This window comes from Oncorhynchus keta, chromosome 29 (genome assembly GCF_023373465.1).
Source record: "Oncorhynchus keta strain PuntledgeMale-10-30-2019 chromosome 29, Oket_V2, whole genome shotgun sequence".
Taxonomy (NCBI): Eukaryota; Metazoa; Chordata; class Actinopteri; order Salmoniformes; family Salmonidae; genus Oncorhynchus; species Oncorhynchus keta.
In genome coordinates, this window is record NC_068449.1 from 6,560,238 (window position 1) to 6,587,038 (window position 26,801).

Sequence of the window (26,801 nt, forward strand, 5' to 3'; positions counted from 1 at the left end):
CATGGCAAGCAGTACCGATGCACCAAATCTGGAACCAACAGGACCCTGAACAGCTTCTTCCCCCAAGCTGTAAGACTGCTAAATAGTTAACCAATAGCTACCCGGAATATCTGCAAATACCCTTTTTGCACTAATCTCTTTTGACTCATCAGATACGCTGTTACTGTTTATTATCTATCCCGTTGCCAAAGCAGCAGCTACTCTTCCTGGGGTCCAACAAAATGAAGGCAGTTTATACAATTGTGTGCCCTCAGGCCCCTACTCCCCCACTACCACATATCTATAGTAGTGTGTGTGTGTGTGTGTGTGTGTGTGTGTGCGCACGTCTGTGTGTGTTTATGTTGCTTCACAGTCCCCGCTCTTCCGTAAGGTGTTTTTTCAATCTGTGTTTTCAATCTAATTTGACTGCTTACGTCAGTTACCTGATGTGGAATAGAGTTCCATGTATTCATGGCTCTATGTAGTACTGTGTGCCTCCCATAGTCTGTTGGACTATGGGAAGACTTGGGGACTGTGAAGAGACCTCTTGCGGTATGTCTTGTGGGGTATGCATGGGTGTCCGAGCTGTGTGCCAGTAGTTTAGACAGACAGCTCGGTGCATTCAACATGTCAATACCTCTCATACATATAAGTAGCGATGAAGTCAATCGCTCCTCCACTTTCAGCCAGGAGAGATTGACATGCATATTATTAATATTAGCTCTCTGTGTACATCAAAGGGCCAGCCGTGCTGCCCTGTTCTGAGGGCCAGCCGTGCTGCCCTGTTCTGAGGGCCAGCCGTGCTGCCCTGTTCTGAGGGCCAGCCGTGCTGCCCTGTTCTGAGCCAAATGCAATTTTCCTAAGTCTCTTTTTTTTGTGGCACCTGACCACACGACTGAACAGTAAACTAGGGCCTGTAGGACCTGCCTTGTTGATAGTGCTGTTAAGAAGGTGGAAACTAGGGCCTGTAGGACCTGCCTTGTTGATAGTGCTGTTAAGAAGGTGGAAACTAGGGCCTGTAGGACCTGCCTTGTTGATAGTGCTGTTAAGAAGGTGGAAACTAGGGCCTGTAGGACCTGCCTTGTTGATAGTGCTGTTAAGAAGGTGGAACCTAGGGCCCGTAGGACCTGCCTTGTTGATAGTGTTGTTAAAGGGGTAGAAACTAGGGCCTGTAGGACCTGCCTTGTTGATAGTGTTGTTAAGAAGGTAGAACCTAGGGCCCGTAGGACCTGCCTTGTTGATAGTGTTGTTAAGAAGGTAGAAACTAGGGCCTGTAGGACCTGCCTTGTTGATAGTGTTGTTAAGAAGGTAGAAACTAGGGCCTGTAGGACCTGCCTTGTTGATAGTGCTGTTAAGAAGGTGGAAACTAGGGCCCGTAGGACCTGCCTTGTTGATAGTGCTGTTAAGAAGGTGGAAACTAGGGCCTGTAGGACCTGCCTTGTTGATAGTGCTGTTAAGAAGGTGGAACCTAGGGCCCGTAGGACCTGCCTTGTTGATAGTGTTGTTAAAGGGGTAGAAACTAGGGCCTGTAGGACCTGCCTTGTTGATAGTGTTGTTAAGAAGGTAGAAACTAGGGCCCGTAGGACCTGCCTTGTTGATAGTGTTGTTAAGAAGGTAGAAACTAGGGCCTGTAGGACCTGCCTTGTTGATAGTGTTGTTAAGAAGGTAGAAACTAGGGCCTGTAGGACCTGCCTTGTTGATAGTGTGGTTAAGAAGGTAGAAACTAGGGCCTGTAGGACCTGCCTTGTTGATAGTGTTGTTAAGAAGGCAGAACATTGCTTTATTATAGACAGACTTCTCTCCATCTCAGCTACTAGTGCATCAATATGTTTTTACCATGACAGTTTACAATCTAGTGTTGCTCCAAGCAGTTTAGTCATCTCACCTTGCTCAATTTCCACATTATTCATTACAAGATTTAGTTGAGGTTTAGGGTTCAGTGAGAGTTTTTGTTCCAAATACAATGCTTTTAGTTTTATAAATATTTAGGACTAACTTATTCCTTGCCACCTACTCTGAAACTAACTGCAGCTCTTTGTTGAGTGTTGCAGTCATTTCAGTCGCTGTAGTAGCTGACGTGTATAGTGTTGAGTCATTCACATACATATAAACTCTGGCTTTACTCAGTCAGTGGCATGTCGTTAGTAAAAATTCCTGATTCTGATTCTTGATTCTAACTGGATTATATTTGAGAGACTTCCATTAAAGAACACCCTCTGTGTTCTGTTAGACAAGTAACTCTTTATCCACATTATAGCAGGGGGTGTAAAGCCATAACACACATGTTTTTCCAGCAGTAGACTATGATCAATAATGTCAAAAGCTGCACTGAAGTCTAACAAGACAGCCCCCACAATCATTCTATCATCAATTTCTCTCAGCCAATCATCAAAATCGTCTGCTATTATCCTCAGTAATTTTCCATCCAGATTGTCAGACCCCGGTGGCTTGTCATTGTTGATAGACAACAATAATCTTTTCACCTTTTCCACACTGACTTTACAGAATTCAAAAGAACAATTCTTGTCTTTCATAATTTGGTCCGATAGACTTGGATGTGTAGTGTCAGCGTTTGTTGCTGGCATGTCATCCCTAAGTTTGCGTATCTTGCCAATGAAAAGTCATTAAAGTACTTTGCAATATCAGTGGGCTTTGTGATGAATGAGCCATCTGATTCAATGAATGAAGGAGCCGAGTTGGCTTTTTCCCGCAAAATGTCATTTAAGGTGTCCCAAAGCTGTTTACTATCATTCTTAATATAATTTATCTTTGTTTCATAGTGTAGTTTCATTTTCTTTAGTTTAGTCACATGATTTCTTAATTTGCAGTACGTTTGCCAATCAGTTGTGCAGCCAGACTTAATTGCCATACCTTTTGCCATATCCCTCTCAACCATACAATTTTTTAATTCCTCATCAATCCAAGGGGATTTAACGGTTTTTACAGTCATTTTTTTAATGCCTGTGTGCTTATTAATAACTGGAATAAGTCATTTCATAAATGTGTTAAGTGCAGCGTCTGGTTTCTCCTCATTACACACCACAGACCAGCAAATATTCTTTACATCATCAACATATGAATCACTACAAAATGTATTGTATGACCTCTTATACACTATATTAGGCCCAGCCTCTGGACCTTTGGTTTTCCTAGTTATGGCTACTCTATTGTGATCACTACATCCTATGGATTTGGATACTGCTTTAAAGCAAATATCTGCAGCGTCAGTAAAAAACGTGATCAATACATGTTGATGATTTAATTCCTGTGCTGTTTGTAACTACTCTGGTAGGTTGACTGACAACCTGATCCAGGTTGCAGGCACTGGTTACAGTTTGAAGTTTTTTCCTGAGTGGGCAGCTTGATGATAGCCAGTCAATATTGAAATGACCCAGAAAATATATTTCTCTGTTGATATCACATGCATTTCACACACATTATCCAGATACTGACTGTTAGCACTTGGTGGTCTATAGCAGCTTCCAACAAGAATGGGGCTTTAGGTGAGGCAGATGAACCTGTAGCCATATTACTTCAATAGTATTTAACATGAAATCGTCTCTAAGCTTTACAGGAATGTGGTTCTGAATATAGACAGCAATACCGCCTCTGTTGGCATTTCTGTCTTTTCGGTAGATGTTATAACCATGTATTACTACTAGAGGTCGACCGATTATGATTTTTCAACGCCGATACCGATTATTGGAAGACCCCCCCCCCCAAAAAAAGCTGATAACGATTAAATCGGCCGATTTTTAAATTTGTTTAGTTTTTTTAACATTTATTTGTAATAACAAAATCAATTTAGCCTCAAATAAATAATGAAACATGTTCAATTTGCAAAAACAAAGTCAAAAAGTAAATAATTTAAGAAACATCCAGTTCATACACCTTTGACATTTGGAAATAAATAGTGCAAAATCTTTTACAAAGGTATTCCTTGAAGAGGTGGGGTTTCAGGTGTCTCCGGAAGGTGGTGAGAAGGGAGTTTGTTCCAATTGGGGGCCAGAAAACTTTTGCAAACTATGTGCCATGTAAGAAAGCTAACGTTTCAGTTCCTTGCTCAGAACATGATAACATGTGAAAGCTGGTGGTTCCTTTTAACATGAGTCTTCAATATTCCCAGTTAAAAAGTTTTAGGTTGTAGTTATTATAGGAATTATAGGACTATTTCTCTCTATATACGATTTGTATTTCATTAACCTTTGACTATTGGATGTTCTAATAGGCACTTTAGTATTGCCAGTGTAACGGTATAGCTTTCATCCCTCTCCTCGCTCCTACCTGGGCTCAAACCAGGAACACATCGACAACAGCCACCCTCGAAGCAGCGTTACCCATGCAGAGAAAGGGGAACAACTACTCCAAGTCTCAGAACTAGTGACGTTTGAAACGCTATTAGCGCGCACCCCGCTAACTAGCTAGCCATTTCACATCGGTTTCACCAGCCTAATCTCGGGAATTGATAGGCTTTGAAGTCATAAACAGCGCAATGCTTGAAGCATTGTGAAGAGCTGCTGGCAAAACACACGAAAGTGCTGTTTGAATGAATGCTTACGAGCCTGCTGGTGCCTACCATCGCTCAGCCAGACTGCTCTATCAAATCATAGACTTAATTATAACATAATAACACACAGAAATATGAGCCTTAGGTCATTAATAGGGTCGAATCCGGAAACTATCATCTCGAAAACAAAACGTTTATTCTTTCAGTGAAATACGGAACCGTTTGGTATTTTATCTAACGGGTGGCATCCATCAGTCTAAATATTCCTGTTACATTGTACAACCTTCAATGTTATGTCATAATTAAGGCAAATTAGTTCGCAAAGAGCCAGGCAGCCCAAACTGTTGCATATACCCTGACCCTACGTGCAATGAACGCAAGAGAAGTGATACAATTTCACCTGGTTAATATTGCCTGCTAACCTGGATTTCTTTTAGCTAAATATGCAGGTTTAAAAATATATACTTCTGTGTATTGATTTTAAGAAAGGCATTGATGTTTATGGTTAGGTACACATTGGAGCAACGATGGTCCTTTTTCGTGAATGCGCACCGCATCGATTATATGCAACGCAGGACACGCTAGATAAACGGGTAATATCATGACCCATGTGTAGTTATAACTAGTGATTATGATTGATTGATTGTTTTTTTATGAGAAGTTTAATGCTAGCTAGCAACTTACCTTGGCTTCTTACTGCATTCGCGTAACAGGCAGGCTCCTTGTGAGACAGGTGGTTAAAGCATTGGACTAGTTAACTGTAAGGTTGCAAGATTGAATCCCCAGGCTGACAAGGTACAAATCTGTCGTTCTGCCCCTGAACAAGGCAGTTAACCCACCGTTCCTAGTTCGTCATTGAAAATAAGAATGTGTTCTTAACTGACTTGCCTAGTTAAATGAAGGTGTAGCAATAAAATAAAAAGTAATAAAAAATCTGCAAAATCGGAGTCCAAAAATACAGATTTTCAATTGTTATGAAAACTTAAAATCAGCCCTAATTAATCGGCCATTCAGATTAATCGGTCGACCTCTAATTGCTACCACTGTATCATCTAAGTGAGTTTCATAGCTAGTCAGAATGTGAATGTCATCGCTTGCAAGTTATTGACTTCATGGACTTTGTTTCTCACAGTTGTGAGCCTGTCAAGGTAAGTCCCACACCTGGATTGTGCAACATTTGCCCATTATTCTTTTCAGAATTCTTCAAGCTCTGTCAAGTTGTTTGTTGATCATTGCTAGTCAACCATTTTCAGGTCTTGCCATAGATTTTCCAAGTAGATTTAAGCTAAAACTATATGTCGGCCACTCAGGAAAATTCACTGTCTTCTTGTTAAGCAACTCATCCAGTGTAGATTTGGGCTTGTGTTTTAGGTTATTGTCCTACTAAAAGGTGAATTAATCTCCCAGTATCTGGTGGAAAGCAGATTGAACCAGGTTTTCCTCTGGGATTATGCCTGTGCGTAGCTCCATTCCATTTTTTTTTTATCCTGAAAAACTCCCCAGTCCTTAACGATTACAAGCATACTCATAATATGATGCAGCCAACACTGTGCTTGAAAATATGTGGAGTGGTACTCAGTGATGTGTTGTGTTGGATTTGCCCCAAACATAACGCTTTGTAATCAGGACAAAAAGTTAATTGCTTTGCCACATTTTTGTCAGTATTAATTTAGTGCCTTGTTCCAAACAGGATGCATGTTTTGGAATATTTTAATTATTTACAGGCTTCCTTCTTTTCACTCTGTCAATTAGGTTAATAATGCGGAGTAACTACAATGTTGTTGATCCATCCTCAGTTTTCTCCTATCACAGCCATTAAACTCTGTAACTGTTTTAAAGTCGCATTGGCCTCAAGGTGAAATCCCCAAGCACTTTCCTTCCTATCCGGCAACTGAGTTAGGAAGGAAGCCTGTATCTTTGAAGTAACTGGGTGTATTGATACACCATCCAAAGTGCAATTAATGACGTCACCATGCTCAAACGGATATTCAATGTCTGCTTTTTATATTTTCACACATCTACCAATAGGCGCCCCTCTTTCACAGGCATTGGAAAACTGTAGCTCAGTTGGTAGAGCATGGCGCTTGTAACGCCAGGTTAGTGGGTTCGATTCCCGGGACCACCCATACGTAGAATGTATGCACACATGACTGTAAGTCGCTTTGGATAAAAGCGTCTGCTAAATGGCATATATTATTTGTGGTTGAATCTGTGTTTGAAATTCACTGTTCAACTGAGGGACCTTACAATTATCTGTATGTGTGGGGTACAGAGATGAGGTAGTCATTCAAAAATCATGTTGAACAATATTATTGGTGCTATGGAAGAGCAAGAGGAGCTTCCCCTCGTCCCTACCTTCAGGCTATGCTCAAACCCTACACCTCGACCCGAGCAGTCTGTTCTGCCACCTCTGGTCTCATGGCCCTCCCACCCCTACAGGAATGCAGCTCCTGCTCAGCCCAGTCAAAAGCTCTTCTCTGTCCTGGCTCACCAATGATGGAATCAGCTTCCCCCTGAAGCTAGGACAGCTTAGTCTCTGCCTATCTTCTGAAAACATCTGAAACCCTACTTCTTCTAACAGTTTCTTTAAAAATCCATCATGTATGTACCTTTTGTCATTCAAATTGAGAATTTTACCAACCATTAGGCACTTGGAGTCATATTTGGTAATGTCTGGAATAGAATACAGTGAATTTGTAGAGTTTTTAGTCCTTAAAGAAGGCAGGGCCAAGCTCAAAACGGTTCTGAACAATCACAGACCAATATATTGTCTCTGCAAGTCCTGCCCCCTACTCTCTGTTTACCAATCAACATCCGCTTCCCTAGCTGCCTGCCCACGTCACTTTATGTGGCAGGGCTCAGCCAACCGGCTTGCTCCTTACCGCTGACGTCACTAACTAGACAGTTCCCTCCAGCAGCAGAGCGCTTCATTTTCTCATCTGCTTTTGTGCTAAAATGGAGGCTGGCCCCTTACCTTAAGTGGATTGCCTTCCTGGTCGAGTTTAGATGTTGACATGCAATAAAGCTGGAATCAGGATGGTTGTGGATGCACCTAATTCCAATGGGCCTTTCCAGCCGGTGGCTCTTATGCACTTCAGAGGTACGTAGGAACCATTGTTACATTTTGTCCTCGAGAACAGAGACAGCATTTCTCTATCTGTTCCCCTCCGTTGGTTATTGGCTGATTTGTTACCAAGATGGGAAGATAAGCTTTAAGGGTCTTTGTTTCAGAAGGATAGCCGTTTGGAAAGGGTTTTATTGTTTCCTTATAGGGGATCGGGGGATGGTTTTCTTAGGGATTGCAGGCAGAGCTACATGAAAAGATTGAGAAAAAGCTGGTTTTTCTACTCCCTCTGCCCATCCCCCGCACAGCCCAGTGAGGTCATAGCCTAGGGAAGGTTTTCATTATGTTTCCCTCTGTGCGTTTTGAGAGTGTGATTTGTATGTTTTTATATCTTTGTAAGAGTTTTAAGAGGTTGTACGGCAGACTCGGCCTGTGTTCGTACCTCTTTTTTTCTGGCCCGTGGTTTGTCACACTCCAGTTAATCTGGGCACAAATTGGCCAGAGGTGTGTAGATTACTGCCTCCGCTGCAGTAGCCCCTTTTCTGCTTCTGCTGCCTCCCCGCCCTTATCGGTCTTCCTTCCTCTTCCCAACGGAGGAGAGGTCGCCACCGCCAAAGAAGGGCAAACGCCTGGTATTTCCCTCCCCTGAAACAACAAACCTTTGAGAGTCACAGTTGGTAGGCTAATAGGCTAGCAGTAGGCTAATAGGCTAGCAGTAGGCTAATAGGCTAGCAGTAGGCTAATAGGCTAGCAGTAGGCTAATAGGCTAGCAGTAGGCTAATAGGCTAGCTGCTAGCGCATTTACTAAGCTCTGGGCTAGCCAGCACACTGAGTCAATAGCACGCATATATGGCCTGTTCTGGAAAGGTGGGCCTATGTTCCCAACTGTTCTGTGAAAGCCAATGGAGTTGGTGGTGTTGAATAAGATCCATTATGCCGTGGGGAGTTAATGATTTGGTTCTGAATTGGAGTCGACCAACACTCCTACATTGAATGACATTCATTTGTTTTGAACAATCAAGTGGTCTCTCTCCCTCTTATCCCCAGTGTCCTTGTAAGACATCGGAGGCTCCCTCTTGCTAATATACTAGGGGAAAAGGCAGTAGAAAGGCCTTAGGTGTATTATTCAGAACGAAAGGTACAATGGAAACGTGGAGAATGCAATGGGTGCATTGTGTTTTGCTTATGAGGCATGCTTGACCTATTCAGAGCCCATGTCTTTGCCAATTGACCTGTCAAAGTAATTACAAAAAGTAAATTTCACTGGTCCTTTGTGGCTGTTGGTAAAGCATGGCACTTGCAACGTCAGGGTCAAGGGTTTGATTCCTGTTGCGGCCACCCATATGAGAAAGGAAAAAAAATGCATGCATGCATGGCTGTAAATTGCTTTGGACTAAAGTTTCTACTAAATGACATTATAAACCGGGTAGTTTGAGTCCTAGATGCTGATTTGGCTGAAAGCCGTTGTATATTTAAGCAATAAGGCACGAGGAGGTGTGGTATATGGCCAATATACCACAGCTAAGGGCTGTTCTTATGCGCAACACTGAGTGCCTGGATACAGCCCTTAGCCCTGGTATTTTGGCCATATACCACAAACCCCTGAGGTGCCTTATTGATATTATAAACTAGTTACCAATGTAATTAGCTGTAAAAATAAATATTTTGTCATACCCGTGGTATAGCACAGCTGTCAGCCAGTCAGTATTCAAGGCTCGAACCACTCCGTTTATAACAGACCTTATGTCACATTGGCGCTCCTTGCTAAACCCGGTTTAAAGGTTGTAATACCACTGTCTTGAAATAAACAACCAAAATGTTTGCCTGGAAAGTTTTTCACAACTTAAAGTATCCCCTACTGAAACAGATTGCGATTTTTGTTAACTATGTGATTATGACCTACGGAAATGTCACTCTTAACCCAATGTGACTCCCATTACTGCTGTTATTATAGTCACGTAAAGATGATCAATGTTGCCTCTGTGACACTATTGTGTCCTATAGTAATGGGGGTTACATCAGGGTTAATGTAGATGCTTTTATCTCTCTTGCACATCTCATTAGAGGGTATTTTAGGCACATGTACAGAAACTTTATCAGCAAGCGTTTTTGTAATTGGAGTAGTCTGCACATGACATAGGCAATGTAAGGGTGCATGCAGGGCTGGTGATTTAACTGACAGTGGCACTGTTAGATTACTTTAGAATGCATTATTGATCCTTCATTCTGTCCCTTGTTTCCTTGCGATTAACACAAATCTGTATGTGATTGAATGGCTGAAAGAAATGGCACTGCCTTATTACTTTGCCCAATCCAAACAATGTGGATTTGTGAGTCCTTTCTGATGTATCCGAACTGAGTCTTTGCCTAGTGTCAAATACCCACCAGCAGAAATGGAATGCCGTTTGAATCTTTGTGTGTCAAATAACTTGTTGACCAATCAAGACCTGAATGATGTCACAATCATTTAACACATTCATACATTTTTTTACGTAGTTATTACTCATTTATTACAATCACTTGTATTTCATATGTCTCAATGACATACATGCTATGATGCTGGTAAAATTTTGTCTCGTGCACCTGCTGCACGAGCGCAAACACACTTCCAGTGCTGGTCATAAAGCTAGCAAAAATGACATGTTTCAGTAGCTATAGTTAGTTTGCTTGCTATCAAGCAAGGTGTCATCATTTGAAATACCCCTAATTTATAAGACCGTTCTTATTTGATTAATGGTGGTCGGACCCACCTATGTGAAGCTAGCCACAATAGTGGAATTTGCAGTTTGCCTTCAAAAATAAGTCTCTATATGAAAGTGATGCACTTTGATTCAAATAGTGGAGACAAACGACAAATTGTTGACATCTGTTGAAATCCTGCTGGATGTATTAGACTTTAGAATTGCATTGGTGGCATACTTATTTCACTGTACAGCCTTAACCTATGGATGGTGGCTCAATGACATGGGGTATCAGTCGAATCTGTGACACCCAGAGAACATTGGCGTCGTAGCTCTTATTGCGGGACTCTGAAACAACTTTGAATTGAGGCACATTTATTGTACCAGTCAACTTACTATGTGCATTGAACACTATTCCAGAGGAAAAACAATATAAGTAAGGCTCTGTGACATCTGCGGATGGAGAAAGGGCTTTATAAATACGTTTGATTGACAATGTATGTTTTGGAGCCTGATAACTCCGGGGAGTGCTTTGGGGGGAAGAAAGCAATTGGGTACTGAGAAGACCCATTTCATTGATCTCCAATCCTTAGGTAAGTCTGTACAGTGCAATATGAATGTCAATATGCACAATAGGCTGACTGGGGAGGTGATTTCCCACAGTCAAAGTCCCGCAATAAGAGCTACGATGCTAATCTGGGTGTCACCGAGTAGACTGATACCCCATTTCACTGCTCCACATTACAATAGTCCAACCTTGTTTAATATTATCTAGTCTAAATATCGAATGATTCCACCAATTTGTAACCTTCGGCATCACTTTCTGATAGAGGTCGACCGATTTTATACATTTTTATTTTTTAAATGTATTTGTAATAATGACAATTACAACACTACTGAATGAACACTTGTTTTAACTTAATATAATACATCAATGAAAATCAATTTGGCCTCAAATAAATAATGAATCATGTTCAATTTGGTTTAAATTATGTAAAAACAAAGTGTTGGAGAAGTAAACGTGCAATATGTGCCATGTAAAAAAAAAAAAAGCTACCGTTTGAGTTCCTGGCTCAGAACATAAGAACATATGAAAGTTGGTGGTTCCTTTTAACATGAGACTTTGGGAAACACTAGGAATTTCTTTAACACGTTTTTGGTTTTTGCCCAAACACTACACAGCTGACTCTAAATGATCAAAGCTTGTTGACTTATTTGAATCAGCTGTGAAGTGCTAGGGCAAAAACCAAACATTATTCAAGTGACCACTGTTCAATGACTATGTACATAGGATAGCAGTCTAAGGGGCAGGGTTGCATACCGGGTGGTAGCTGGCAAGTAACAGTGACTAAAGTTCAGGGCAGGGTACTGGGCGGATGCTGGCTAATGGTGACTACAGTGCATTTGGAAAGTATTCAGACCCCTTGACTTTTTCCACATTTTGTTACTTTACAGCCTTATTCTAGAATGGATAAAATCAAATACAAAATTGCTTATCAATCTACGCACAGTACCCCATAATGACAAAGGGAAAACAGTTATTTATTATAACCCCACACACACACACACACACACCTTATTTACATAAGTATCCAGGCCCTTTGCTATGAGACTTGAAATTGAGCTCAGGTGCATCTTGTTTCTGAATTTGTTCAGCCTCCTGAGGTTGAAAGAGGCGCAGTTGCGCCTTCACCACGCTGTCTGTGTGGATGCAACATTTCAGGTTGTCAGGGATGTGCACAGCGAGGAACTTAACTTTTCACCCTCTTCACTGCGGCCCTGTCAATGTGGATGGTAGCGTGCTCCTTCTGCTGTTTCCTGAAGTCCACACTCGGCTTCTTCGTTTTTGTTGAGGAAGAGGTTATTTTCCTGGAATCACTCTGCCAGATCTCTCTTCTCCTGCCTGTAGGCTGTCATGTCATTGTTGGTAATCAGGCCTAATCATTAGCCTTCATCAAGACCGTTTACAGCCTATAGAAAGTAATTGTGTACTCACTTGGTAAGAATACACTGCACTGTGTCGTAAAAACGTAGGCCTAATCAATAGTGGAGCGTTGCATGCCCGGGCACCACTGAGCATAGCCTGGAGGAACAGACAGATATGCCATTTCATAATCTGTTTACTTTTTTTGTGCACTTTGACTGGTAAATATTTGGCCTTTAGCCCTAATATTTAGCTTTTTACTTTGGCTACACACATCTCTGACCTCTCTTCTAGCTGTTCCCATGCGCAATAGGCTACGTAAGCCTCTCCACCATAGGCCATTCCTCATATTGTGAAATGCCAGGTAAAGTGACCGCATAGATTATAAACAGTGAGTAGCTGCAGTGTTAGAACAGGGGGGGGTTTCAATGTAAATAGTCCAGGTGGCCATTTGATACATTTTCAGCAGTCTTACGGCTTGGGGTTAGAAGCTTTTTAAGGAGCCTTTTGGACCTAGACTTGGCGCTCTGGTACCGCTTGCCATACAGCCTGACTTGGGTGACTAGAGTCTTTGACAATGTTTTGGGCCTTCCTCTGACCTAGTGTCTGACACTGGCCATTTTGAGCCTGTAATCGAACCCACAAATGCTGATGCTCCAGATACTCAACTAGTCTAAAGAAGGCCAGTTTTATTGCTTCTTTAATCAGAACAACAGTTTTCAGCTCTGTTAACCTAATTGCAAAATGGTTTTCTAATGATCAATTAGCCTTTTTAAAATGATAAACTTGGATTAGCTAACAATGTGCCATTGGAACACAGGAGTGATGGTTTCTGATAATGGGCCTATGTAGATTTTCCATTAAAAAATAATCAGTTTCCAGCTGCAATAGTCATTTACAACATTAACAATGTCTACACTGCATTTCTTATCAACTAGATGCTCTTTTAATGGACCAAAAAAATTTGCTTTTCTTTCAAAAACAAGGACATTTCTAAGTGACCCCAAACTTTTGAACGGTAGTGTTGATCCTGGATGTCAGGAAGCTTGGCCCCGGTGATGTAGTGGGCTTTATGCACTACCCTCTGTAGCACCTTAGTCGGATTTCGAGAAGTTGCCATATCAGGCGGTGATGCAACAGTTCAGAAAGCACCCAATGGTCTTGTGTTACCACCTTATTAATAGGCAGCGTGCAGTAGGATGCGTTGATCAGTTGATTGACAGGTGTAGGACTGTAGAGCAGTGGTTACCAACGTTTTTCGGTTACTGTGGGGCGGCAGGGTAGCCTAGTGGTTAGAGCGTTGGACTAGGAACCGGAAGGTTGCAAGTTCAAACCCCCGAGCTGACAAGGTACAAATCTGTCATTCTGCCCCTGAACAGGCAGGCACTGTTCCTAGGCCGTCATTGAAAATAAGAATTTGTTTAACTGACTTGCCTAGTTAAAGGTAAAATAACAAATAAAACTGTACCACCAACTGAATTTTGTTTTTACCGGAGTACCCCCTCATGTTTATATATATATATATATATATATATTTTATTTTATTTATTTATTTAAATCAGTAGGCCTATGATCTCATTAGGCTTCTCAAGTATCCCCCCAGGGTCCTAGTACCCTATGTTGATAGACCAAGTACCCCCAGGGTCCTTGTACCCCTGGTTTTGGAACCACTGCTCTAGAACAATACATTTTCCTCTGGTGTGGATGCTCCCCAACGTGTTATAGTTATGTAGCCTATAGTTGATCACTATCGCCGAGGTATCATTGTATAGTTATTGGCTTGGTGGCTGGCCCTTAACTCTGTCACATCTACTTATGGGTAGGTCTAACTAACGTTAGCAAACTTGAGTGAAATAAATATAAAATGGCACTTGTTTACTTTACTTTCTACTGGCTACTTAAGTCGAATCCATCCCTTCCATTGTTTGGCTGTGCCCATAGCAACATATTAAGAACATTTGGTGGACAGTATGTTTTATTGACAGCTCTCTGTGTCAAAACTGACATGGTGCTCCCTCCCCCCACCTATACATTAAATAATGTGCTGTGGAATGTGACACCAGTGTTGGCATGTTCTACTGACATTATCTCTAGGGCTGGGCCATATGGCCTAAATCAGATCTCCATTTCTTATGTTGTGTAACTGATGGACAATTTGCAGTATCTCGATCCTTTAAAATGACAAAAATACATTTCTCAAAGCTGTGTTGTACAAGAGGTCAAATACACTATTTCAAAAAGTTTTTAAAAAATCAGGTGAAATTATTCCGAAATTAAGCCTTCCACAACCATAAGGCCTGCTAAGTATGTAATTATTTTATCTAAATAGTTTAACCTGCTTTCTTTGCAATAATTACTGATCTGTCTTTGATTTTTTTGTTTTATTTAACCAGAACCATGCATAATGTACATTCACTTCTCGTAGCAGGCACGATGGAAAAGTAACACAGGTCTCATCAACCACCTCACAAGCCCACGTGCCAGTGATAGGCCAGCTAATGTTTTATATTTCAAGTTTAGCCAACTTATTTGCTAACAAGACAGAACAGCTGGATTGTTATGAACACACCCTTCTGTCCATCTCCAACTGTTTGAACAGCATGTTAGCCTGTCCACTTTGTTAAGATGTTGAAATCAAGTGGCCTACCTTATTTCTCAGAATGAGAACGAGTTTCCAATTCCTTTTATATAATTGTGTTTTTCTGCTTATTGCACACTTTGTAAAAAATAAAAAAGACGAGTCTAGTATTCGTCTTTGGCTAAAATGCTACTAGCAGCATGTGGTACCGAAATGCCACGTGAGACAACCTGAGCATACATTTCCCATCATCAATGTTAATTGATACTCCTGTTTCAGAAGTGTCTACTCTGCAATTTGATGAGTTGAGACATAAAAAGGATATCGTATCTCCCATTACAGTAAAATAATGTCTCGATGTGTTTGTGTCCATATGACTGATTTTCTGTTGGAGTCAAACTTCAAATGGAAGTAGTGAGTTGAAACCACTTGTCATGGAGGAAGGAGTGATCTGTCATCGTTGTTGTGTGTGAGACAGGGGAGGGGCTTGGCATGTGTTCGTGTTAATGGAGAGGTGCCCACCCCACACAAGGAGAGACAGAAACGTGACCAAAAAGACATTAGAACAAAGAATGGAGAAGAATGGTACGTTAACTGCCTTGTTCAGGGGCAGAACGACAGATTTTCACCTTGTCAGCCCTGGGGATACAATCTTGCAACCTTACAGTTAACTAGTCCAACGCAATAACGACCTGCCTCTCTCTCGTTGCACTCCTCAAGGAGACTGCCTGTTACTTGAATGCAGTAAGCCAAGGTAAGTTGCTAGCTAGCATTAAACTTATCTTATAAAAAACAATCAATCATAATCACTAGTTAACTACACATCGTTGATGATATTACTAGATATTATCTAGCGTGTCCTGCGTTGCGTATAATCTGACTGAGCATACAAGTATCTGACTGAGCGATGGTAGGCAGAAACAAGCGCGTAAACATTCATTCAAACAGCACTTTCGTGCATTTTGCCAGCAGCTCTTCGTTGTGCGTCAAGCATTGCGCTGTTTATGACTTCAAGCCTATCAACTCCCGAGATGAGTCTGGTGTAACCGAAGTGAAATGGCTAGCCCGTTAGCGCGCGCTAATAGAGTTTCAAAAGTCACTCGCTCTGAGCCTTCTAGTGGTTGTTCCCCTTGCTCTGCATGGGTAACGCTGCTTCGATGGTGGCTGTTGTCGTTGTGTTGCTGGTTCAAGCCCAGGGATGAGCAAGGAGAGGGACGGTCAACCTCTATTTTATATATTGCTCCCCCCCAAATCTCCTTCTTTTGTGGGAACAGGCAAAGATGGCTTTTTATCTGAGTAGGGGACATAACATTAAGTCCGGTCATGCAGGGATTTGAACTAGAATTTTGAGCAATAATTTAACCTAGCGTTTCAAATTCTAATGAAGGACCTCCCCAGCTGTAAGACCATATGGGGTTATAAGGAAGTTGACTCAAGTTAACAGGGTAAAAAGTGGAATGTGTTCTTCAGTTGTGTGTTTTGTTTGTTTTTGTTTGACTTTTCTGTATGCAGTTTGTTGCATGCAGCGAGCACTTTATTACATTGAACATGACTTTTTCACCAAAATATTTTAAATGAAACATTATTTTCTCTCTCCCCTCAGACTGTGCTCCGGCAGAGCAGGAGAAGCTGTTTGTGCAGAAGCTGCGCCAGTGCTGCGTGCTCTTTGACTTCCTGTCGGACCCACTAAGTGACCTGAAATGGAAGGAGGTGAAGCGGGCGGCGCTGAGCGAGATGGTGGAGTACATCACGCACAACCGGAATGTCATCACAGAGCCCATCTACCCAGAGGTGGTGCATGTGGTGAGTGTCAGCAGACTGAGGAGAAGAGACACCCCCTAAGGCCAGCTCGATCGGGGTGTCTCTATGGCTGATGCTATGATAATCTCTGCTACTGCCCACAAAGTGCTACTTTCTGACAGTCTGAGTTGTCCATCAGAATGGGCTACTATTGTGTCTCTACTGTTCAGAATTGAATACAAAGGGTAGGGTAGCACACATTTCAATATTACCGAATGTGCTACCATAATCTCCATCTCTATTGGGGGTCGCACATTCAGAGCGGGTAGGACAAACAACCTTCTGACAATCTGACCTACTGTTCAGGATGTGCTACCCCCAATTATTGAAAGCAATGACAGTGAGACAAAGAGCCGAAGCGAGATGTTTTACTCCGCCCCAAAATCCGTCCATGAAAATCCGAATTTAGGATATTTTGTATGGAGGTCAATGAGTGTTGAATTTGGTCAACAAAAAAATGCAATTGCTAAAATCCTACATGAGGCTTATTTGATCAAATAGAAAATTCATAACGGTTAGGTTGTTGTGAATGCACTGATGTAAGTGGACACAGAATTTCGTAGAATTTTTTTAGAAAAATATGTACTTCATAACGGCGCTGTTCCTGTGTTCATAGAGATGAATAGAGGACCTATAATGGATAACCTCGGTATACTGGATATAACCTGTTTTTATCATCTCCGTTTCCATTGAGGGCTTCCACCATTTTAAAGTATTCAACTGGGTGGGGATTCCTATGAGTTTTGAGCAATCAGCCAATGAATAAAATGGCCTCAATGGTGCTGCCCATTAGGTTTGGCCAGTATACCAAGGTTATTTCAAAATGCCGACGATATGAGTTTAGCCACTGCTTATCAGTTAAGTATAACTATAAGAAATCTAACGTGTCAAAAAAATTATATCAATCTCAGGGCGCCATGCATTTGGTTTTCTGATTTGCTAGCTTGATACCAAGATCAAGCTTCTTGGTGACCGCAGAGACATTCAATCCCCTCCTGGCTCAATATCCCTGTTGCCTAAATTGTTTTGTGCACCAAATAAATTAAATAATGCAATTAAGTATGTGTGTATACAGTTGAAGTCGTAAGTTTACATACACCTGAGCCAAATACATTTAAACTAATTTTTCCACAATTCATGACATTTAATCATAGTAAAAAATTCCCTGTCTTAGGTCAGTTAGGATCAGCACTTTATTTTAAGAATGTGAAATGTCAGAATAATAGTAGAGAGAATGATTTGTTTCAGCTTTTATTTCTTTCATCACATTCCCAGTGGGTCAGATGTTTACATACACTCAATTAGTATTTGGTAGCATTGCCTTTAAATTGTTTAACTTGGGTCAAACATTACGGGTAGCCTTCCACAAGCTTACCACAATAAGTTGGGTGAATTTTGTCCCATTCCTCCTGACAGAGCTGGTGTAATTGAGTCAGGTTTGTAGGCCTCCTTGCTCGCGCAAACTTTTTCATTTCTGCCCACAAATCTTCCTTGGGATTGAGGTCAGGGCTTTGTGCTGGCCACTCTAATACCTTGACTTTGTTGTCCTTAAGCCATTTTGCCACAACTTTGGAAGTATGCTTGGGGTCATTGTTCATTTGGAAGACGCATTTGTGACCAAGCTTTAACTTCCATGCAGCAAGCACTTTATTACAAGACTGATGTCTTGAGATGCTGCTTCATTATATCCACGTCATTTTCCTACCTCATGATGCCATCTATTTTGTGAAGCGCACCAGTCCCTCCTGCAGCAAAGCACCCCCACAACATGATGCCGCCACCCCTGTGCTTCACTGTTGGGATGGTGTTCTTCGGCTTGCGAGCATCCCCCTTTTTCCTCCAAACATAACGATGGCTAAACAGTTATATTTTTGTTTCATCAGACGAGAGGACATTTCTCCAAAAAGTATGATTTTTGTCCCCATGTGCAGTTGCAAACCGTAGTCTGACTTTTTTTATGGTAGTTTTGGAGCTGTGGCTTCTTCCTTGCCGAGTGGTCAGGTTATGTCGATATAGGATGTGTTTTACTGTGGATATAGATAATTTTGTACCGGTTTCCTCCAGCATCTTCACAAGGTCCTTTGCTTTTGTTCCGGCACTTTGCACTTTTTGCATCAAAGTACGTTCATCTCTAGGAGACAGAACACGTCTCCTTCCTGAGCGGTATGATGGCTGCGTGGTCCCATGGTGTTTATATTTGCGTACTATTGTTTGTACAGATGAACGTGGTACCTACAGGCATTTGGAAATTGCTCCCAAGGATGAACCAGACATGTGGAGGTCTACAAATGTTTTTATTTCTATGTCTTGGCTGATTTCTTTTGATTTTCCCATGATGTCAAGCAAAGAGGCACTGAGTTTGAAGGTAGGCCTTGAAATACATCCACAAGTACACTTCCAATTGACTCAAATTATGTCAATTAGTCTACCAGAAGCTTCAATATAATAGACAATCTTTGGCAATGAGGAAAATTGGATTTGCAATGTTAATTGAATTCCAGAATTGACATGAACCCTGGTTACGACTCCCATACAAATAGGAAGTAGCTGTGGATGTCAAAGCCGCAAAAAAAAATTCTAATTGAAATATGGAGAGCGACGCCTGCGTGCCGCCCATTGTGGTTTTTAATGTGAAATGTCATTATGATTCGGCATAAGGATTTCGTGAATAAGTGTAAATGCAGCAAGCCTTTTCATGTGTCAATCTTCTGTTTTAGTCCTGATGTCCAGTCTGAAATGTTTCTCTATTATAGATCTAAGCTTCCATATGTAGCTGGGCAGCTAATCATTTGACAGTGCTTTAAGAAAACGTCCCTCTTTGAATGAATGGATCTTCAGATCCTGAGAACTTTTAAATATCTTCAAAGGGCAGTTCATTATTTGAATTACATAAAGACAAGATGACAAATTAAAATGTAAAACACATCTCTTTTTTTTTTTCCAAAGCTAAATCTAGGCTTGAACATAGCGTACCTTGCGATCAGCCCAACAGAAATAGCAGTGTTCTGTTCCTCAAGCCAACTGCACTGTCTCATGATCTGTCTTCACTGCCAGAAGCAGTTATAGCACCCCACACGCAGAGTCAGTTGATGTTCAGAGACAAATGGTAACCCGCTTGGGTCAAAGGATTGAACAGTGTTAGACTTTGCCAAGTGGATACTAACTAGGGACGTGTTTGGAATACTTCAGACCCCCCCTTCCTTGGTCCCTTGAGGTAAACACAGATCTAGAAGTGATTTTTAGATGGGTTAATGTGCTCTCCTCTATCACTTTCACTCATTCAGATCTGTGATTAGTTTAGGGCTATGCAACTGGCTGTCCGCAGGCCAAATCCAGACTGTTTTAATTCATTTAGACTGGCCCTTTGATCAACTCTGAACATTAAAAAATATCTCATCCATACTCTGACTTTCAGTGCCGAAATGACAAGTACTTTAGCGGTTTCTAGCGCCTATGTTGCATGTTGACTATTTTATTTATTTTGAATTTGGCTCTATTGTTTTGAATGGTTTAAGCTACAAAATATTTCTGAAAGCTATGACTCTTAAGGAACACGTACGTGCCTTTTTGTTTCCCCCTCTGATGCTCACAACGACTTGTTTGAAGGGAATGAGACAAACGATGCACAAAATGACTGAATGACTGAGGGAAATTAATTCTAAGCATACTTCCTTCAGACTGGAATTTGGCATTGCCTGATTTGACATATTTTTTTGTATATTGAGATGCTTAATTAAAAATAAAAAAAAGAGATTACCTAAAGTTTTAGGAAGCTTTTAATAGTTTAAAAAAAATAACAATGGTTGCTTTTCCTTTTCAATTATGATCTAATTGTTGGGTTGCGACCATCTTTCTAAATTACTTTTAGCAACGTTTAAGACGACTCCTTTTATTGGTGTGTTGCTTTAAAAAAAAAATATATATTATACAGTTCTTCAGAATAATCACGTAGGACATTTTTTTTTGTTTTTGTTTTTTGCATCTAGCCCCAGTAAGAATATAGTTGAATAGCCCTGGTTTAAGGTATGATGGAAAGGTCAAGTGTGTGTTCTTGGCAATCCTGTTACATTCAATGTAAAATAACAGCCACTGAAGCAATTTGACTCCACACTGGCCTTCATCACTGGTCTACTGACTCTGAATATACTCTTTTTGCTCCCCCCTTAGTTTGCGGTGAACATGTTCCGAACGTTGCCTCCGTCGTCCAACCCCACAGGAGCAGAGTTCGACCCCGAGGAGGACGAGCCTACACTTGAGGCTGCATGGCCACATCTCCAGGTACCTAGGGATATTTACTAACCCAATTCACATGGCGTGGGTCGTGTTAATTACGCACCAAAATGAAGAAAACCGGCTTAAACCCGTAGGTACTATCTGGACTTATACCCGGCTATTTTTTTTGTTTTCTGTTGCGTGTCCTAATGAACACACGAACCTGCTGTTTGAGTAGGAATGAAGTGTTGCAGACCTTACATTCTCTCAAGTACAGTGCTGTATAATTAAAGTATCGAATCAGCATAAACCATCGTTGGACCTGCCTTACCTCTCGGCTTGGACAAAAAGAGCACGGCTGTTTTATTATGGATCATTATGATACAATGTTATATACACATATTATCCACCAAATTACTGACGCTGTTATGTGATCTAATGAAATTTAGGTTGTCTAATTATGTGATCTAATTTAACATATTTTTGATTTTTACCAAGCATTTTTGTAAGGAAGGACACTTGCTATGCATTCTGCAAATTATGCATTTTAAAAATGTTTTCTTTCCAGCTCGTCTACGAATTTTTCCTTCGGTTTTTAGAATCCCCTGATTTTCAACCGAACATAGCGAAGAAGTACATCGACCAGAAGTTTGTGATGCAGGTAAGAGCTGAAAGAAACATAGATTATACATTTTAAATAGTCCGAATGGACAAGGTAAACAAAATCACTCAAATCACAATATCAAACAATTAGACTTCTCCGATCAGAATTGGATCAGTGTCTTCCGGATGCGATGTTTTGCTCAGTGTCCTCCAAATCTCTGCAGAGTGCATCGGAGTATAATTAATATAGGCCTACATTGACCAGCACGAATGGTATTTTAATCATGCTGTCGTGAGATGTGTTTTTGAGACAAAGCGAGCCTAGCTGTGTTCGCATATTTGTTGATAATAATTACTAGTGTGGGGGCCTCCCGAGTGGCTCAGCGGTCTAAGGCACTGTATCGCAGTGCTTGAGGCGTCACTACAGACCCGGGTTCGATCCCAGGCTGTGTCACAACCGGCTGTGACCGGGAGTCCCATAGGGTGGCGCACAATTCTCCCTGCATGGTCCGGATTAGCAGGGGGGGCTTTACTCGGCTCATCACGCTTCAGTGACTCCATGTGGCGGGCCGGGTGCCTGCAGGCTGATTTCGGTCGTCTGTTGAACAGTGTTTCCTTCGACACCATTTGTGCTTCCGGGTGGGTGTTGAGCGCGGTTTGGTGGGTCATGTTTCGGAGAACGCATGACTCAACCTTCGCCTCTCCCGAGCCTGTTGGCGAGTTGCTGCGAGGAGGCAAGATCCAGTTACCATATCATGAAATTAAGAGATAAAGGGGGGTAAAATAGAAAATATTTTTCCCCCCAGTTATAGCAATGAAAATCCTAGAAAAGTAATGGTGTGTGCATCACCTGTGTGTGGGCTGTTGCCAGAGGGGGGAGAGACATTTGCCCAGCAGGTAAAATAAAGATAACTACATGGCCAATTCAAAATACTGTATATTGTGTAGTTTAGCTAGTTAACGATTTAGCTATTAGCATGTATTAATTTTATGTCCCAGGTCCTAAAATAACTTTCCCCCGGCACTCATGTAGAACAGCAAATGCCCTACACCCAGTTGGTGCAGGTGCTCGTGTGGAACCACAATTCCCGAATACTCCAATTGTAAAACCTTCTCAAGCTCTTAAAATTGGCCAGGATTTGCCTCCTAACATGCACTGTAATGCACTGCACCTGTAATGTCAAAGTTACTAATTGACAAGCAACTCCTATGACCTATGCTGTCAAGATTTCCCCTGAATATTTTAACCTTTACAAATGGATAAACATCTTTGTTAGCTACCTCATCCTTCTTAGCCATTTGCTCCCTGGTTCACCGATTGAGGGAATTATTTTATAAAGACCAAGTATTTGGTTGTAATTGTAATGTTGCAGGGAGACCAACCCTCCTCCTCGAGTGTCCAGGAGAGCTACGGGGTATGCAGGCATTTGCTCCAGACCTGCTCTTCCACAGCTCATTTTGTTAAAAAGAAAAATCACCTGCTCAACAGGACCTTGATAAGCAAACTCTTGTGTTTGAGCAGGGTTGGATCAAAGGCCTGCACGTCCAGTAGCTCTCCAGGTGGGTGGGGGTTGACAGACCACGTGTTTTATACTGTAGCCTATCAGTGCAATATTTAACTTTGGGGAGAGTTAAGTGCCTTGCTCATGGCACAACGGCAAGAGATGCACTACATGGGATCAGCAGTCTTCCATTGTCAACACCAGTGGTACTAATGAAGGATATTTTTATTCAAGCATTTCCTTGCATTACACAACACAATCTTCAGTCACATTTTTTGGCACATGGTGTTACGAACCATTTTATTTACTAAAGAAATCATTTCTAAAAAAAAAAAAAAAAAAAGTGAATATTAAGCGCTGGAGGGATGTCATGTGTCCACAGCTTTTAGACCTGTTTGACAGTGAAGACCCACGGGAGAGGGACTTCCTCAAAACAACTCTCCACAGGATATATGGGAAGTTCCTGGGACTACGGGCCTACATCAGAAAACACATCAATAATATATTTTATAGGTAAGTTTAATCTTAGCCGCCTCCGTTTTTATGTCAGATTAGTTTATTAACACATCAAATCAATTGCTAATGATTCAATGGTGACTTGTGGTTGTTTTTAGTTTCATACCACTAAGAAATGGATGTTTGGTTGTGTAACTAAAATGTAACATCTCTGTGTTTTTGACAGGTTTATCTATGAGACTGAGCACCATAATGGAATTGCAGAATTACTGGAGATACTTGGAAGGTACACCTTAAGCTGTAACTCGGCGTGTATTGCAGTAAAGTTAGTTATTTTGGACTTTTATCCAGTCTCACAATGTCTTCTGGACTGCAGATCTGTTTCATATTCATTATTATTTTGAGTTCAGTTGAAGTGATTTATATTAGAATCATTCTAATTGTTTCTCTCTCTTTTCACAGTATAATCAATGGGTTTGCCTTACCACTAAAAGAGGAGCACAAGATATTCCTTTTAAAGGTCCTGTTGCCTTTGCACAAAGTCAAATCACTTAGTGTCTACCATCCGCAGGTAAGCTCTTGTCTGTTTAGGGTCTGGGTTGTGTTCATTGGGTACAAAATGGAAGAAAACTGGAACGGGGAGGGACTTCCTTGTCCAATAAGAAACGTGTGTTTTCGTTTTCCGTTGAAAGATTTGATTTAATCTTTTTTTCCCATCTCAATTAGCTCACGCCAATGGCGACAGCTAGTCTTACTGGGGTCTGACCATAAACGAAAAGAACATTACAAAATACTTTACAATTTACATACATTTAACATGTAGTGTGTTTGGACATTTTAAAACGTTTTCCATTGTGCGACCGTAATGAACACGGCACAGCTCTGATTGTTCTATCAGCCATGCTACCCTGGGCTCATTTCAAGAGGGTGCGACGTTACAGAATGTTCACGCAGAAATACAGTGTATACAACAGACATGATTCTCTGCCAACAATAATAGGGAGTTTCAGCTCTATTTAATCCCTTTCTATCTGCCACATTCTGATTGTCCTGCCCCTTTTGCCCTACTGAATGCACACTATGGAAATTACTGATATTAGGTGTAGGTGGGGCTTATTTCCAATGGGGCCTGGCCTGTTCAGGCATTGTGGGAGTTGAGGGCAGTAGCCTGGCTGCTACAAGCTAGCTGGAATCAGATATCTGCTACTCACAAGCCAGAATTACTATGAAGACAAAGGTCCTTGTCAGGGGCCTCTCCCTCTTTCTGGGCCAGCTTCTCGCTCGCTGCGTTTCTCTTGGTGTCTGCCGGACAGTTTCACTAGATATAGATGGATGGAGATATATCTATCTCTCGCATACATATATATATATATATATTGTGAAACTGCTGTGCTATACATTGCTCTATGGACCATGGCATAATATCTACATTACAGCTTGATCAACTGTGTTAGAGCTAGCCTAATGCAAAACGAGAACACCTCACAAAAAGTAATTTTCTTACATTGCAGTTATACTGCAAGTATTACAGTTGCTGGAACTTCATGACTGCAATTATTTGTCAGTGACTATTGTCGTTGATAATGTCAACACAATTAGGCTGACAGGACCAGCCAGTGTCACCAGTAATTGTGTCCTATCGTTGTGAATGTCAACACAATTAGTCTGATTTTTAGGATCAGACAGTAATTGTGTTCCATTGTCTTTTTCTCCCCCCCTAGTTGGCATACTGTGTGGTGCAGTTTCTAGAGAAGGACAGCACTCTCACTGAACCAGTAAGTTGTGAAATCTCTGCTCACGAGTAAGGTGTATTGATTACCCATTCAGTGACGTTGTATTCAGTCTTCTCTGAAGATTTTTGTATTTTGCAATGCATATCGACCCATTGATCAAAACGGATCGGTTACACTTTATAATCCTACTACACCGGCTGACGCTTGTTAGATGTGGCAGGGCTTGCAAACTATTACTTATTACAAAGAGAAACCGAGCTGCCGAGTGACCAGATGGGCTAAATGCCTTTTTTTTATGCACGCTTCGAGGCAAGCAACACTGAAGCGTGCATGAGAGCACTAGCTGTTCCTGGCGGCTGTGTGATCACGCTTTCCATAGCCGATGCGAGCAAGACCTTTTAAACAGGTCAACATTCACAAGGCCGTGGGGCCAGACGGATTCCCAGGACAGGTACTCCAAGCATCACGCGGACCAACTGGCAGGTGGTTTCACTGACATGTTCAACCTCTCTCTGTCCGAGTCTGTAATACCAACATGTTTCAAGCAGACCACCATAGTCCCTGTGCCCAAGAATGCAAAGTTAACCTGCCTAAAAGATTACCGCTCGTAGCACTCACGTCGGTTGCCATGAAGTACTTTGAAAGGGTGGTCATGGCTCACATCAACACCATCATCCCGGAAACCCTAGACCCACTCCAATTCGCATACCACCCTAACAGATCCACAGATGACGCAATCGCACTTGCACTCCACACTGCCCTTTCACACCCGGACAAAGGGAACACCTACAGTTGAAGTCGGAAGTTTACATACACCTTAGCCAAATACATTTAAACTCAGGTTTTCACAATTCCTGACATTTTAATCCTAGTTAAAATTCCCTGTCTTAGGTCAGTTAGGATAACCACTTTATTTTATGAATGTGAAATGTCAGAATAATAGTAGAGAGAATGACTTATTTCCGCTTTTATTTCTTTCATCACATTCCCAGTAGGTCAGAAGTTTACATGCACTCAATTAGTATTTGGTAGCATTTCCTTTAAATTGTTTAACTTGGGTCAAACGTTTTGGGTAGCCTTCCACAAGCTTCCCATGATAAGTTGGGTGAATTTTGTCCCATTCCGCCTGACAGAGCTGGTGTAACTGAGTCAGGTTTGTGGGCGTCCTTTGATGCTTTTTCAGTTCTGCCCAAATTTTCTATAGGATTGAGGTCAGGGCTTTGTGATGGCCACTCCAATACCTTGACTTTTTCGTCCTTAAGCCGTTTTTCCACAACTTAGAAAGTATGCTTGGAGTCATTGTCCATTTGGAAGACCCATTTGCAACCAAGTTTTATAAAGATACTTTTGTACCGGTTTCCTCCAGCATCTTCACAAGGTCCTTTGCTGTTGTTCTGGGATTGACTTGCACTTTTCACATCAAAGTACGTTCCTCTCTAGGAGACAGAACGCGTCTCCTTCCTGAGCGGTATGACGGCTGCATGGTCCCATGGTGTTTATACATACTATTGTTTGTATAGATGAACATGGTACCTTCAGGCTTGTGGAGGTCTACAAAAAAAAACATTCTGAGGTCTTGTCTGATTATTTTTTTTTTTTGTGTGTGTTTTGATTTTCCCATGATGTCAGAGGCACTGAGTTTGAAGGTAGGCCTTGAAATACATCTACAGGTACACCTCCAATTGATTCAAATGATGTCAATTAGCCTATCAGAATCTTCTAAAGCCATAACACCATTTTCTGGAGTTTTCCAAGCTGTTTA

At 41.5% G+C, this 26,801-nt stretch overlaps 1 protein-coding gene across 3 annotated transcripts in view; it reads left to right on the forward strand.

Annotated features, from left to right (window-relative positions):
• Positions 1-26,801, forward strand: part of ppp2r5ca (protein phosphatase 2, regulatory subunit B', gamma a) — a 53,522-nt gene that overhangs the window by 13,822 nt on the left and 12,899 nt on the right. Inside the window, exons 1-8 of one of the 3 annotated variants that reach the window (XM_052485833.1) lie at positions 7,404-7,586; positions 16,337-16,536; positions 20,701-20,811; positions 21,314-21,406; positions 23,233-23,363; positions 23,533-23,592; positions 23,769-23,877; positions 25,028-25,081. In XM_052485833.1, coding sequence (XP_052341793.1) covers positions 7,493-7,586; positions 16,337-16,536; positions 20,701-20,811; positions 21,314-21,406; positions 23,233-23,363; positions 23,533-23,592; positions 23,769-23,877; positions 25,028-25,081 — 852 coding nt within the window. In that variant the 5' untranslated portion in view covers positions 7,404-7,492. Of the gene's footprint in view, positions 1-7,403; positions 7,587-16,336; positions 16,537-20,700; positions 20,812-21,313; positions 21,407-23,232; positions 23,364-23,532; positions 23,593-23,768; positions 23,878-25,027; positions 25,082-26,801 lie in introns of those variants that run through there. The other 2 variants (XM_035742444.2, XM_035742443.2) reach the window with 2 other exon arrangements.